General features: G+C 33.9%; 1 protein-coding gene across 6 annotated transcripts in view; it reads right to left on the reverse strand.

Moving 5' to 3' along the window:
- Positions 1 to 13,705, reverse strand: part of LOC134264025 (pleckstrin homology domain-containing family H member 1-like) — a 37,289-nt gene that overhangs the window by 1,415 nt on the left and 22,169 nt on the right. For 5 of the 6 annotated variants that reach the window (XM_062746320.1, XM_062746322.1, XM_062746323.1 and 2 more), the window contains 24 exons: positions 12,922 to 13,005; positions 11,499 to 11,627; positions 10,120 to 11,187; positions 9,834 to 9,882; positions 8,408 to 8,481; positions 8,139 to 8,310; positions 7,736 to 7,875; positions 7,336 to 7,446; positions 7,008 to 7,094; positions 6,799 to 6,868; positions 6,567 to 6,655; positions 6,242 to 6,322; positions 5,959 to 6,126; positions 5,723 to 5,831; positions 5,483 to 5,595; positions 3,933 to 4,109; positions 3,533 to 3,753; positions 3,087 to 3,264; positions 2,404 to 2,559; positions 2,026 to 2,123; positions 1,400 to 1,541; positions 1,042 to 1,196; positions 368 to 497; positions 30 to 110 (listed from right to left, as the gene is read on the reverse strand). In XM_062746320.1, the coding sequence (XP_062602304.1) occupies positions 30 to 110; positions 368 to 497; positions 1,042 to 1,196; positions 1,400 to 1,541; positions 2,026 to 2,123; positions 2,404 to 2,559; positions 3,087 to 3,264; positions 3,533 to 3,753; positions 3,933 to 4,109; positions 5,483 to 5,595; positions 5,723 to 5,831; positions 5,959 to 6,126; positions 6,242 to 6,322; positions 6,567 to 6,655; positions 6,799 to 6,868; positions 7,008 to 7,094; positions 7,336 to 7,446; positions 7,736 to 7,875; positions 8,139 to 8,310; positions 8,408 to 8,481; positions 9,834 to 9,882; positions 10,120 to 11,187; positions 11,499 to 11,627; positions 12,922 to 13,005 (3,882 nt within the window). The remainder of the gene's footprint in view (positions 1 to 29; positions 111 to 367; positions 498 to 1,041; positions 1,197 to 1,399; positions 1,542 to 2,025; positions 2,124 to 2,403; positions 2,560 to 3,086; positions 3,265 to 3,532; positions 3,754 to 3,932; positions 4,110 to 5,482; positions 5,596 to 5,722; positions 5,832 to 5,958; positions 6,127 to 6,241; positions 6,323 to 6,566; positions 6,656 to 6,798; positions 6,869 to 7,007; positions 7,095 to 7,335; positions 7,447 to 7,735; positions 7,876 to 8,138; positions 8,311 to 8,407; positions 8,482 to 9,833; positions 9,883 to 10,119; positions 11,188 to 11,498; positions 11,628 to 12,921; positions 13,006 to 13,705) is intronic. The other variant, XM_062746321.1, reaches the window with a different exon arrangement.

Genomic DNA, 13,705 nt, shown 5'->3' on the forward strand with positions numbered 1-13,705 from the left:
TTAATTTTAAAACCTTAATATTGACTAACCATGGTGGCGTGCTCCAGGACTGAGATTCCATCCTCCTGTACAGCTACCCAAACATCATCTGGACTTGTGGATCCCTTTATCTGTCAAGTTATCAAATATTATAATACACATCTGTGCAAGTTTTATCATTTACATAATGTATATAGATAATAATTGGGGGAATTCAAATCCACAGTGGGGTGTATGGGCAATTATTTAGTCATTTAATAAGAGAACTAAGAAAACAAGAATTAAGGACACAAAAGAAAATTAATAAACACTTTGTTTAAAAGTGAAGTATGTGGGCAAATTCCATAAAATTTTTCAACAGGTATTTTGTAAAATGTCCAGTGGTTACCTTAGCCATGTACAGCTTTGCCCCACAGTATGGCCATTTCCTGACAACAGCTAAATACACTCTGACACAGTCCTGTATGGTTCTACCTCTCACGGAAGTCCACCTCTCTAACAACTTCATAACTACAGCTCTGTAATAAACAATCACAAGTCTGGTCAGCTTCTGGTATTTTAGCATAACACAATTATGTTTTTCTATCTTTTTAATCATATTTTGTTCTATTCAGCTTAATTGATTTTTTTAATACCTTGCAAAATTCTTAACAATTTACCCTATACAATTTAATGGTTTAAAGGAATTATAAATAGAACAAAGTAAATTCACATGTCCTCAAAAATTTTACATGTAAGTAATAAAATTTTTACAAGTATCAGGTACAAATTCACCAGACATTATGAAAAATTTTTTTTTGATGTGACATCACATAAATCTAAAAAGATAAAAAGGTTCATTGCATTGTATTCTTCTCTTCATTGATTTTAGTGCAGTTTAATCAATACTCTTTTTCAGTCATGATAGATATTCAGTGTTTTCAAAAATAAAGACCATTTTAAGGTAATATACATATACAATAAGGATTTTTTGCAGGAAAAGTGTACATGTATATGTAGAAGCAATTAAGGAAGAAGATATGTAGGGTATACTGTATAATTATAAACAGAAGCCTCTCTGACCTTTGTTCGGTTTCCTCGGCCTCGGAGTATTTTCGGGGGTAGAACTTGTCTAACACTGCAGACAGCTGATTGGTGATGTTACTATGGAATGGGGAGGAACTGCTACTGCTGGTCTGACTAGATTCACTTGGGGCTCGAAGGTCCCCAAATTCTACCTACAAGGTCACAATCAAAATGTTAATTATTACAATGATATACAGAAAGTAAATGCACCATTGATAACGACATTTTAAGTAAAATTCCAGGTACTTGTAAACGTATAATTGAAAAGCACTGCAGATCTTTTGATTCATTTTCTTTTTTTTTCTCATTTAATTAATGAACAAAAAACATACAAGTAAAACATATTTTTCCATACCTGAGCTAGAAGAGATGCAAGTTCTAAGGCTAAATCTTTGTTCAGTGGAAATCGTCCATAAATGATTTCCTCATTGGTTTGATATGCTAGTAGTAATTTTTCTTTCTCTGTCTCTGATGCACTCAAACTTTTGAAGTACAACCTATGCATACAAAATAATTCTTTATTTAGCAACTGAAATCTTTCATTTTAATGTAAAATATTTATATTCCTCGTGTATTTTTCTTATAAAAAGTGTTAAAAGATTTGGCAGTCATAACACTCAAAGAAAGTCAAAAGGTTAATGTCTCTAACAGTGAACTGAGTACAAGCGCATGATCAAAAATAAAAATTCATACTCAATTTGAAAAGTAACGACTGCTTAATTTAGCTATAAAAGTGTGGTGTGTACCACTTAAATAAGCATATCATATAGAAGGAATCAACAACTTTATCAATCTTTCATGAAATCAATAATACAGATAAAAGTATTGAATTGTAAATTTGGACAGATTTGCAGACAAATTTTCTATCATGTTCTAATGCACATTATTCAAGTTTTCACCACAATCATCATTTTATGACATGATGAAAATTCAAAATTTTCAATTAATGCTTAAAAATTTATCACTATTTATCAATTTTACCTATTTTTGTAAATGAAGCGTATAGTTTTGTTGCTATCTAATTTCCCTGAGTGAAAGTCTTGGTAAGATTTTTCCCATCTCGAAATCACATCACAAACCTGTTAAAAAAAAAAAAAAAGTTTTCACTACACGTTTTTACAAAAATACATTACCCCTTCTGGGAGGTCATTGTAAAAAATAATTTAGTGCTTCTGTAGGTTATTTTCTTTCTGTAAATGATATATGCTGCCAAATACAATGTAAAGACTAAGCTTTTTATAATTTTTCAATGTAAAATTTCAACTAGTACAGTCTTCAAATTACTGTTTTTGTGGCTATCAAACAAAATACAACTTATGCTACGAAATTTAAACCAGATTTATCACTTTTATGCTGTACCTTGACATGTAACTGTAGACACTGTTCTACTTCTGTGTTGCCTGGGTGGTCGGAGAAGAGATAAAACCCTGAGTATTTGTAATCACGAATGTTGATAGTTTTATTGATGCTCTGTGTGAACTCATCTACAGTGGTGGACCCATCAAAACTTATCACCTAGAAACAGAGAAGAGACAAAAACATTAAATAGTATGTAATAAAATTAAGCTACAGCTGCTTTAAAAAGACAAATACAAAATCTCAATGGAGGTTTTAATGGTTACCGTTAAAATGTGGTTGACAGAAATACTGTAGAAGCACAAATTTTTTGTGGGGATAAAATTTTGTGGAATTGTCATTTTAAAAGTGTTTCATGGGGATAAAATTTCATTGTCTCTAAAGTAACTCTATTCATATACAGTTTGTTATCTTCATATCTTATCTCATTTTTAAACAAGTAATATTGTAGGTGTAATGTTTCTGCATTTCAGTGATATGACCACCATCTCATTCAAATGGCCAACAACTTTCATCATGGGATATAAAGGACCTTAATCTGACAAGAAGCTTTGCCCTGACCATCAACTTTGTGAAGTATGATTCTTTAGAGCATAAGCATTTTACATTAGACTTTTTTCTAAAAACAGATTATCACCTACAAAAAAAAATACCTACAAAAAAAGTATAATCAATCTTTCTCTTACTTGATAGGTATTGTTCATGAGGTGTACTGGGATGCTGATTGGTTGAGAGTGATGGTAGGGATGACGTAACAAGATGGACATAATCTCCATACGAGAGGGTCTGGCATCTCTGTTTCCCTTCAGTATGGTTCTCTCTAATGCTCTCTGGCAGAAAATGGCATATTTTCCCATGTCATGCCTGAAATCATTTTAACAATGTAAAAGAAAGGAAAATGTTCAGGAAGATGAAATCAGTTGTTTTCCATACAATTTAAATGTTTCATTGACCCCTTCATTTTGAATTCTTTTTATTGAATTCATTTTATTAAATTCTCAAAGTAATTGATTTTACACCATCTATGAACTCTCCTACTAAATCTAACTTTTTAATGGTAAAGATTTATTATTTGTGACATTTTATATCTGTTGATAGTCAGCCATTCTTTATCCTTGTAAGATATCACTACCTTGGATCCGCCACTCTCTGTAGGTGGACCTTGAGGTGCCACATGATGGACTGTTTGGGGAGGAACAGGGAGGTGGAGAGGGACAGCAGCTGCCAGCCCTGGAGGAACACAGTGGTGATGGGGTTCAGCTTCCCCTCACACAGGTCTGATACGGAGTTTGTGGGGGAGGTGGGGGTGGTGTGGCACAGATACCAGGAATGTTTACCACACAACAGCAGGTTCTACAAAACAGCAAGTTTTATCTTCAAGTTAACCTCTTTGATATGAAGCACAAGTTTGTTTAAGGATATTATTTTCTATACATGAGCTTTTACATGTGATTTTTTTCTATCTTCTAAGAAATATTAGAATGATGAATCATAAACGATTTAATTTTTTTTTTCATTGGACTAAATCTCACTTGTACCGCTGTTTTGTGGGTGACAGGATGAGCTGACAGCTGTTTGATCATTTGACAGTAGAACTCGTTCTGTAACTCAGGGAATTGTAGACAGGTCTGTAGGATAGCCTGAGCCAACTCAACATGGAGTTCTAGCTTAGTGGAATCAATGGGAGTGTAGATAAAGTCATTTATATCCTGAAAAAGAAAACCATATCAAATAAATGATTATTTATAATACTGTAGATCACTTAATTTTCGCGACACCTTATTTTCCCGAGATTGTCATTGACTCTTTGTAAGCGAAGCATAATTTTCATGAATAGTTGTAATTCCTCTATATACATTTTTGTAATTGTAAGGAATACTTTAATACGCGAGAATTTAATTTTTGCGAATGCATTGTCTCGCATAATTACGCGAAAATAAAGTTCTCACAAATAAAAAGTGATTTACAGTATTTAACTACAAAGTAACATCTTAATACCGGAAAAAAGCAAAACCAACACAAAGTCATTTAAAAAAAAAAAAAGGTATAAAAAGTATGCAAAAACTAGATGAGATCTCGTTGCGAGCAACGAGTAGGTCTTCCGTCCGATCTATCGATAAGATGAGATATGATTTTGACTTAAATTTTTGTTAAAACATTATGATATCAAAACTTCTTTTATGTGATTAATTTTTTTTTCATTTATATAACATTAAAAAAACTATAAATGCAGAAAGTTGAATGGTTGTCTATTGTTTAGAATACGATTCTAAACATCTTTTATTCAATATTCCTTATGAAAATAGTTCTCCCTTTGGAGGTATAAAGAATGGAAAGATTAAGCATTTTGACCTCTTATGGCTCCTAATTTTGTACTTATGATCATAATTTTATAATATATTGTTGCAAATTGTTAAGATAAACATTTTTGCTTCAGTAATTTATAACAAAATATTGTTCATTAAAGAGATATCACTAAAGGACATTTTGCCCTTCAGAGACCCTAATTTGAGGGGTCAGCCCCTTTTTCTTGGTATAATATAAATGCTCTTTACATTATGCACAACTTTTCTTCAATATCTTTTAACAAACTATGAACAGGTAAAAAGATATGAAATAAAAGGTGTCAAACTTTGTGAGATGTTTCTGAGACATTTTTTGGGCCCCACAGATCTCCGTTGCCTTTTATGCTAGAAAAGTTTGCAACTCATATGCAACTCAGCAAACCTTCCTCTACTCTCACTGAAAATTTTGACTCAATATCTTAAGTCGTTTAGGAGGAGTTACCAGGACAAGCTGACCCTCTAAAAATCAGTAAATCGTCCATATCTCACAACCGGAAGTGACGACGTACATATAAAAAATTTCCAATAAGGTTCAGATAAATGTCTATCAGATCTGAAAGTTTCATAAAAATCGACCTAGCCGTTTCTGAGAACTCGCGTGCACAAAAATCGGTAAGAAAAAAAATAATAATAATAGGGAAAAAGAAACCGAACGAAAACAATAAGGTCTTCCGTTGGAAATGGAAGACCTTAATTATTGATTTTCAAGAGTGCCATCTTTCCTGAGTTGTACTCACCCTTGACAGATCCAGAGCTCTCTCCTGCAGATCTTCGGAGGGAAGTGTTGTTAAAGGTTTTGTGAGTGGTTCTTTGGTGTGAAGCATCATGGGATGTTTCCAGTATAAAGAGTCTAAATAAAAGAGAACAAAAAGTTACAAGAAATTTGTCTCAAAAATCATTTGCATGTAAAATTTAACAGCTTCTAGCATTTATAGACAATTGAGAAGTGAGATTAAAGCTCTGTCTATATGACTTACTTGGATCTCCATTGACCTCCATGACCTTTGCAATGAGTTGTTCATACTCTGTACCAACATTTCCTGTTCCTCCTCCAGCAGCAACAGTCAGGTGGTATAACCAGGAATCCTGGGTAATACAACAAATATTTTCAAATTATTCAGTTTTCATGGCTTGACAAAAAAAATTATTGGTTTGTGGAAATTTTACATCATGGTTGAATAAGTGTTGAATTGTTGGTCTCAACCATCCTCACCTTTTCGTGTTTGCTGGGTAGCATGAGGTAGGTGGGTCCTTGGAATGGTGGCCAGATAGCGATGGTATACTGACTGATGACATCATTGTCTGCCTCATCGTCAGAATCCTCGCTGCTATCCACATCCTCAATCCTCGCATCACGCAAGTGGATCTGACCAGAGGGAGTCTGGAAAATGTGTACATCAAATAATGCTTGTTAAAAAACTTCTTAAATCCAAAGGAAAATCTATTTATAAATGTGTCTTATTTTTAAAGTATTGGTAAAATAATGCTTGTACTACCTTGTCTGCTTTGTTTTTGTAATATAAGAAATATCTTCCTAACAGCACACACCAGCATCTTCTTGTTACTCCATGTTTTGCCTACAGAAAGATAAAAAAGTGTCATTCTATATTACTTAAAAAAATTCTGATTTCATTTTAAATCTAATAAGCACCTATATCTCTTTATAATCTTTCTGTCATTTTGAGACTAAATATAATGGATAATTTTCACCATAATCTAATTATCGCCCAATAAATGGTACACATTTATATATAAACATTGCAACAGGCAGCAAAATAGAAGAAAACTGTGCTAGGGTATGAATCAGCAGTAAATCCTGACCTTAACAAGCCATCCTCTGGACACTGCCTTAGTGTCAAGCTGGTCCAAGATAAACCCTGTGGCATGTCGCTTCAATACCTTCTGTAGCACTGTGATAAATAGTCAGACAAAACCTCTAAATATGGTACATTGTATTTCAGAAAAAAATTAAAGCATGGATGTATGCTTTTTTCTTTATATCATTAAAGCCATTAATTTTATGTAAGGAATATCAAGAAATACTAGTCTTTACTTTTTATCCATTTCTCAGTGTCAGCTAATGTGTCTGCATTGAAATAGTATGTCTTCTTGGAATTGCTTATCTAAAAAAAAATAGTTGAAACTTCATAACATATTACTTTAAAACCTAAATAAAGTCACTTTTATCATAAAAATGTTCAACATATTATGACTAAGATCTCCTGAAAATTTATATCTAATACATACAATGCATACACTTACCTGGAAAGTTGTTTCTCCCTTGGTATTATCTATCCTAGTTTGTTCATCTAAAGAAATTGTTCCCTGAGGTTTGCGTAGAACATCATGCTACAAAAAGTTTCATGTTATAGAGTAAAATTTTCATCAGGAACATTATAATTGGGTCAGTCATTGTAGTTTTTGAATTTTTTCCTTCAAAAAAGTAATCAATCAGACTTCTGCATTTGCAATTTAATAAATTGAATTTGATATCTGCAATGCTGAAGCTTCAAATTTCGCAAGACATAGCAAATACAGTATTACTTTTGTATGAAAAATATTTATACATTCCTTTATATTGATTAATAACCTGAGACTTGTAGTAGAATAACTCTCCATTACGAAGAACAAACCAACGTCTCTTCCACATCTTGACTTTTCCTCCTAATTTAGACAGATAGCCAAACTTTTCCAGTGTATCCTATACAACAAGATCACAAATTTGATGCTTTTCATTATTATTCCCAAAATTCTTGTGTAATGAAAATCAAAAAATGTACAGTAAAACACGCTTACATCAAATTCTTAAAATTAGTTGACACATTAATGTGATTTTCATTCCCCAATGACTTTAAAAAAAATTGTTCACTGTTTACGGATCTTACAAAACAAAATCGGTCATTCCTGGTGCAGCACTTTGTTGTAAGTGTGTTTTACTGTATGAACATTTTGCTTTTAATAACTGTGTCACACAAACAATCCTTGTCTACCTGTTTGTGGCTATCCGTGGTATAGCGAAGCAGTTTTTTCTCGGGTTCTAAACTCTCCAGGTCACTCTTGTCAGAAGTCTCATCAGGAGGGTCAGCATAATCACAGGAAACCTCTGAGGACACAGACGGACAGGACACACCTACAGAATTCAACTAAATATCATAAGTAATCATGACATCTTTGTCTTTTTTAAAGGTTTTATTTAAAACAGAAAACAGTAATTAATAGTCATTTTCTTTTACAAATGTTAATCAGAATTCAATATGTAAATATTGAGCTTTAACAATACCATCTATTCTATAAACAGGCACTTCATAATCATAAACTCTATTCACTCTGTTGCTCTCTCTAGGGCATAAAATCAGCCAGACTATATCCCTTGTATCTGCCTATTAATCCTACCTCTTTTGATGGCCCCTGAGCTGCTTTGTTGTAGTTTTTTGGAATCAGAGATTTTGAGAGTGGAAGGTTGAGATTCTGAGTTTCTGAGATCTATTTGTTCTGTTACATCCTCATTGTCCGACGACTCGGAATCATCATCTGTGAACGGGGTACTGCGGATCTGAGCTGCCTTCTACAAACATAAACAAATTTTTACTTACTGTATGCATCTTCATGTGAAAGTATTGCTCGGGCTGAATAAATATTTTTGTTCATTTAAAATAACTTACTCCTTTTAAAGTTGCATACACTGGGACATCTAATTCTCTGTAGATCTTAGCAACCTCACTTAGTTCTGCTGGGTCTAAAAAATTATAAATAATGATATGTAAATTTTTGGGATATAAAAACATAGGAAATCAAAGATTACAAAACTCACCTCAACAAATGTTAGCAGCGTAAATAATGCAAATCTCACATCATATTTTCTTAATAGTGGGTATTTATCCCGACAAAAATATTCTTGCACGTTCTGTTTAACCCCTTACATGGCATATACACATTTCTAATCATCTAGCATGAAAAACATGTAAACAAATATTCATAACTTTGTTAATACTGCAGATATCTAGGATTTCAAGTTCATTGGAATTGATCTGTTCCAAAAACTTTAACCTGGTCTGTTTGGAAAAATATAGGTCAGATCTAGCATCCAAAGCAAGTCTGGTAGTGTCCATCCCTAGATGCATCATCCATGCAAGTTTGGTCCAGGTAGGGCTTATAGTTCCTTGGGAATGAAAATGTAGGTCAGATCCAGCATCCAAAGCAAGTCTGGTAGTGTCCATCCCTAGATGCATCATGCATGCAAGTATGGTTCAGGTAGGGCTTATAGTTACTTGGGAATGAAAATGTAGGTCAGATTCTGCATCCGAAGCAAGTCTGGTAGTGTCCATCCCTAGATGCATCATCCATGCAAGTTTGGTAAGGGTACGGAGCTTATAGTTCATTAATGGACCTGCTCCAAAAACTTTAATCTGGTCACTCATCTGAAAAATGTAGGTCAGATCCAGCATCCGAAGCAAGTCTGTAAGTGTGCATCCCTAGATGCATCATCCCTGCAAGTTTGGTCTGGGTAGAGCTTATAGTTCCTCGGGAATGGACCTGCTCCAAAAACTCTAACCTGGACACTCATCTGGAAAATGTAGGTCAGATCCAGCATCCGAAGCAAGTCTGGAAGTGTCCATCCCTAGATGCATCATGCATGCAAGTATGGTTCAGGTAGGGCTTATAATTACTTAGGAATGGACTTGCTCCTAAAACTTTAACCTGGGACACCGACTCCAACGCCGGGGGTATAGCATAAGCTCATCTCGACTTCATTGAGGTGAGCTAAAAAGGTTATGCATGAAAATTTGCATGTTGAGACATCAAAGGTAAATATATTGTATAATTTGTATTCATTTCTGAAAAATTCTTGTATTGTTGTTTTGGTACTGGCCATCTACTGCTTTGAAAGCTTTATAGACACAACATTTTGACTACATTTTGTATTTTCTAAGATGCAATTAATGTTTATCAGTTGTATTGTATGGTACAAGACTACATGTTCAATGCAACAAGTTTCTTTCTCTGTTTTCTTTCTGCTTGTTATCCCTTTCTAACATTAGTTTCATGTAGAAGCCTGGACTGACTGATCCAAATCATCTTAAAGTTTACCTGTTGTGTCTGATGACTTGAGTTTCGGTACTGTGTGTGCTCTCCTGTCCTGCTCACAAATAACAAGTTTAAATCTTAATGTTTATGCAAATTTTTAAGTTTAGTCAGTGAAAAAAGCTTATTGTATTCATACATTTAATGAAGCATTGCAGTTGACATCTGCATTTTACTGTATGCAAACAATTCCATTTCTCATGTAAAGGCAGGGCAAAATAGAATCACATTATAAGCCATGAAATAACAATGATTTGTTGGTGAATGTAATTCAAAAACATATACTTCTTACCCATTTCTTTGAGTCTGTGGCTTGCAGTGCACTATTTCTGGTGGGGCTGATTATATGTGGCTCGAGGACATGTGTGGGGTGGTGTTCCTGAGATAGGTGATTTAGCATGCGTCCACTGCTGTACAGGATTTCAGGTTTAGCCTGACCCTTTGAACGCACTCGAGGTAGTGTTGCTATGGCACTTACAGCATTAGGACTGCTTTTGTACATGCTCATCTGAGAGCTGGGTTTGACCTGAGGTAATGCTGCAGAGACCTTGGTTGTCTTACTCTTCTTACAGACTTCTGCATAATCGGGTTCTACTGTAACTGAAATGATTTCTTCCTCTATTTCTACACCATTCTGATCTACTTCTAATGATAAGATATCTTCAGTGATTTTGACTTTGGTATGTCCTATTAGTTCCTCACTGCCATTACTAGAACTGATCAGAGAGTCCATCAGGTGAGCGTCGTGGAACACCTTTCTTTCTATTTTAACTTGAGGAGGGGCAGTTTTCTTTGGTTCGTATGTACTTTCATGATTCTGATCCACCTCTTGGTATATTGGTACATTCTCAATGTCCACCATACTATCATCACTATCTGAGACATTGGCCGTGATTTCCTGTCCATTGTCATCAGAGGGTGGAGTTATACTACATGTGTCGTTATTATTATCTCCATCAGACCCTTCCTCCATTTTCAGAGTTTCCATTAGGGATTTTGAGGGTCTCTTTGGAATCTGTGGAGGTTCATCTGATGTCATTGAAGCTGACCTTGAACTTGACATGGACACAGAGTCTGACTCGGCGTAGTCTGGCACTTCTTGACCTTGTTCATCTGTTGCCTGAGGCAAGGAAAGACTGTGGGTTCTCAGGACCTTTTTAACAGACTCTGTCCACGAGGAATTGGAGAGTCTGCGTACTGGACTGACCTCGGACACGGGGCGAGAGTAGGGCCTCGAGCTGGACTCAGAGACAGGTCTGGAGCCCAGGAGGTGAGAAATGCTGGTAAACTCTGATACAGGTCTGGAATCAGGGGACACACAGGAGGACTCGGCTTCTGATGACAGGCCAGGGAACAGTTCCTGTTAAAGGGAAACTCATTAGTAGGTCATTACACAATTTGATTTCATTATCATCTTCCTTTAAATTACACAGCCTGAACAATCGATTATAAATTCCAAATTGATAAGCAAGGAAAATGAATATTTATGTAGAAAGGGTAATCATTAAAATAGATATTTAAAAATAATGAAGTACTCTTGCATTCAAATTGATATGCACTGAATTAAACATCCATCAAATTGTCCTAGAAAGCACCCAGAAACTCTTTTTGATATGATATATAGCATATGGTAAATAATGAATTAGCCTATATTTTTATGGATTTTCTGACCTGTTGACTAAGTCTGAAGATTTCCTTGGATGCCATGGCAGGAAGTGCCTGCAGCCTCTCTCTAAGAATGTCCACCTGTTCCTGTAGTAATTCATTCTCATGGAGAAGTTCCTTATTTTGATTGTCCATCTAAATCAAGAACAATGACAGTCGTTTTTTCAATTATCCTTTGTTTTAATAATTTGATTTTTAAAAATCCTACTGAATATAAAGTTGAAACTTATCAAATTTCTAAATCTGAAGAGAAGCTAGTAAACTATTTGTGAACAGTGTACTATCAAATCATATGAGAATAGGTTAACTTATCTTCGTTTTCTAATAATCATGTAAATTGTCTTATAATCATAAATAAAAAATAACAAAAAATAAAAAACAATGCAATGCTTTACTAATATAAGTTAACAAACAAAATCTTAAGAATATGCCAGGGACATTTTCCTATCAAGAACGTACAAAAACTAAACTCTGTATAAGACATAAAGCAAAGATTATTGAAAGAAAACAGGAAGACTGATCATTAAAGGCAAATTATATGGATTTTTTGGCTCCATAATTGTCAAACAGAGCTCATTAACTTGTTTCCATTGGATAATTTAGTCAATACTAATTGGTAGTCATAAAGTACTGCACCTTGCCTTCTTACCCGGAGAGCTTTGCTACAGAGTCAAACAAGATAAATACATGTACCGGTATTCGTTTTATAAAGCCTGCAGCATGTACTTTCTTGTAGACTAAGTATATATCTTTTTCAAGAATGAGAAAAACTTCTGAACTTCTATATGATTTACATGACAAGAAAAATAAAGAGCAGCATATCATTTCTCAAAAAAGAAAATTGTAATTTACCAGGTAGTGTTAATCATTCCATTGTATATAAAAATGTCATTTATCAAATATAAACTGAATCTTTTGTGAGCAAACTAGTGAGTTTTTTCTCCCATTTTTCTCTCAATCTTCTGAATATTTCTGTTAATACAATGATCATTTATTTATTGATATTGAATAGCAATAAGCAATTATTCTTTCCCTCCAATCTGATGATTATCTCAATTCTTTTGATATGTTAAAATATCAAATTCTGACATTTCTGTCCAATTGCAGCAGCAAAAGGTATATTACCAATCTTACAAAATAAGAAAAAATTAATGGAATTTCGTCAGTGAACTCAAAGAACATGAACAAAGCAAATAAATGGTAACATGTATCATGAAGCAATTTCTCTAGGAATACAGATTAATCAGATTTTTACTACGAGATATAAAATATATGATCATTTAATGAGAAAAAATATCTCCTATTGAATTTGTCACAAATTAGTTTCATTGTTGTTATCTGCTAAAAAGAATATCAGTTGTTCTTCTAAGAAATTACATGGATACTATTAATGAGAATGCCATTATTCTGTGTAGGTTAATTTATATACCTGGTGTATTTTAGCGGTCACCCATTCTTTAATCCTTCCTGCCTTTTCCTCCACAGTCTTGGCTTCTTGTTGTCTGTGTAAAACCTAAAAAAAAATTATACCTATAAAGTTAAATAGTTTGCTCTCTGCTTATTTATATATACAGGGTTATTTTCCTTATGTGAGTATTGCAAAGAGGTGAAAATAAAATGGAGCAAAAATGTCCCTGCATACAGTATTTTCTTTAGAACAATCAGAATTTTTCTTTGTTCAGCATCAGCATGCCCCTGGGTTTTGGAAATAGTAAACTACAACATCCAAATAGCTGAATGAATGACTATCAAGTTATTTCCTTGGTATTGTTAAATTATATCAGGGGGGTATAAAAATACCACAAAGGTCCTTGAAGTTACAGACCTCAGATTTCATTTTTTTAGCAAATACTTGGCAGTAAAAAATAAAACTTGAATGTCCAATAAATTCAATTAATGATCCTCTTTTCCTGATAGAAATACTCTGATGCAAGATTTAATTTACTTCTTTTATAGTTTGAAAAGTCCTAGAAATTGTCGAACATACAAAATTGATCACTTCAATAAATGCTTGTATCAGATTCATGGTAGCTTGCCTGTATCAATTTTTCATGACTTGTACAATAATGCCCTGTGTAGTTTTTAGTAGCTCCCTCTAATTGAATACACAGCCTATGCTGGATATTTACACTCCCAAGATAACTGAAAGATCCTGATGTAATAATTGAAAGTAGATTATTCAGCATAAAGCAGTAAACACATAAATCACAGAT

Source organism: Saccostrea cucullata, unplaced genomic scaffold (genome assembly GCF_032062105.1).
Source record: "Saccostrea cucullata isolate Sc308-1 unplaced genomic scaffold, CSIRO_AGI_Scuc_v1 ctg339, whole genome shotgun sequence".
Classification (NCBI taxonomy): Eukaryota; Metazoa; Mollusca; class Bivalvia; order Ostreida; family Ostreidae; genus Saccostrea; species Saccostrea cuccullata.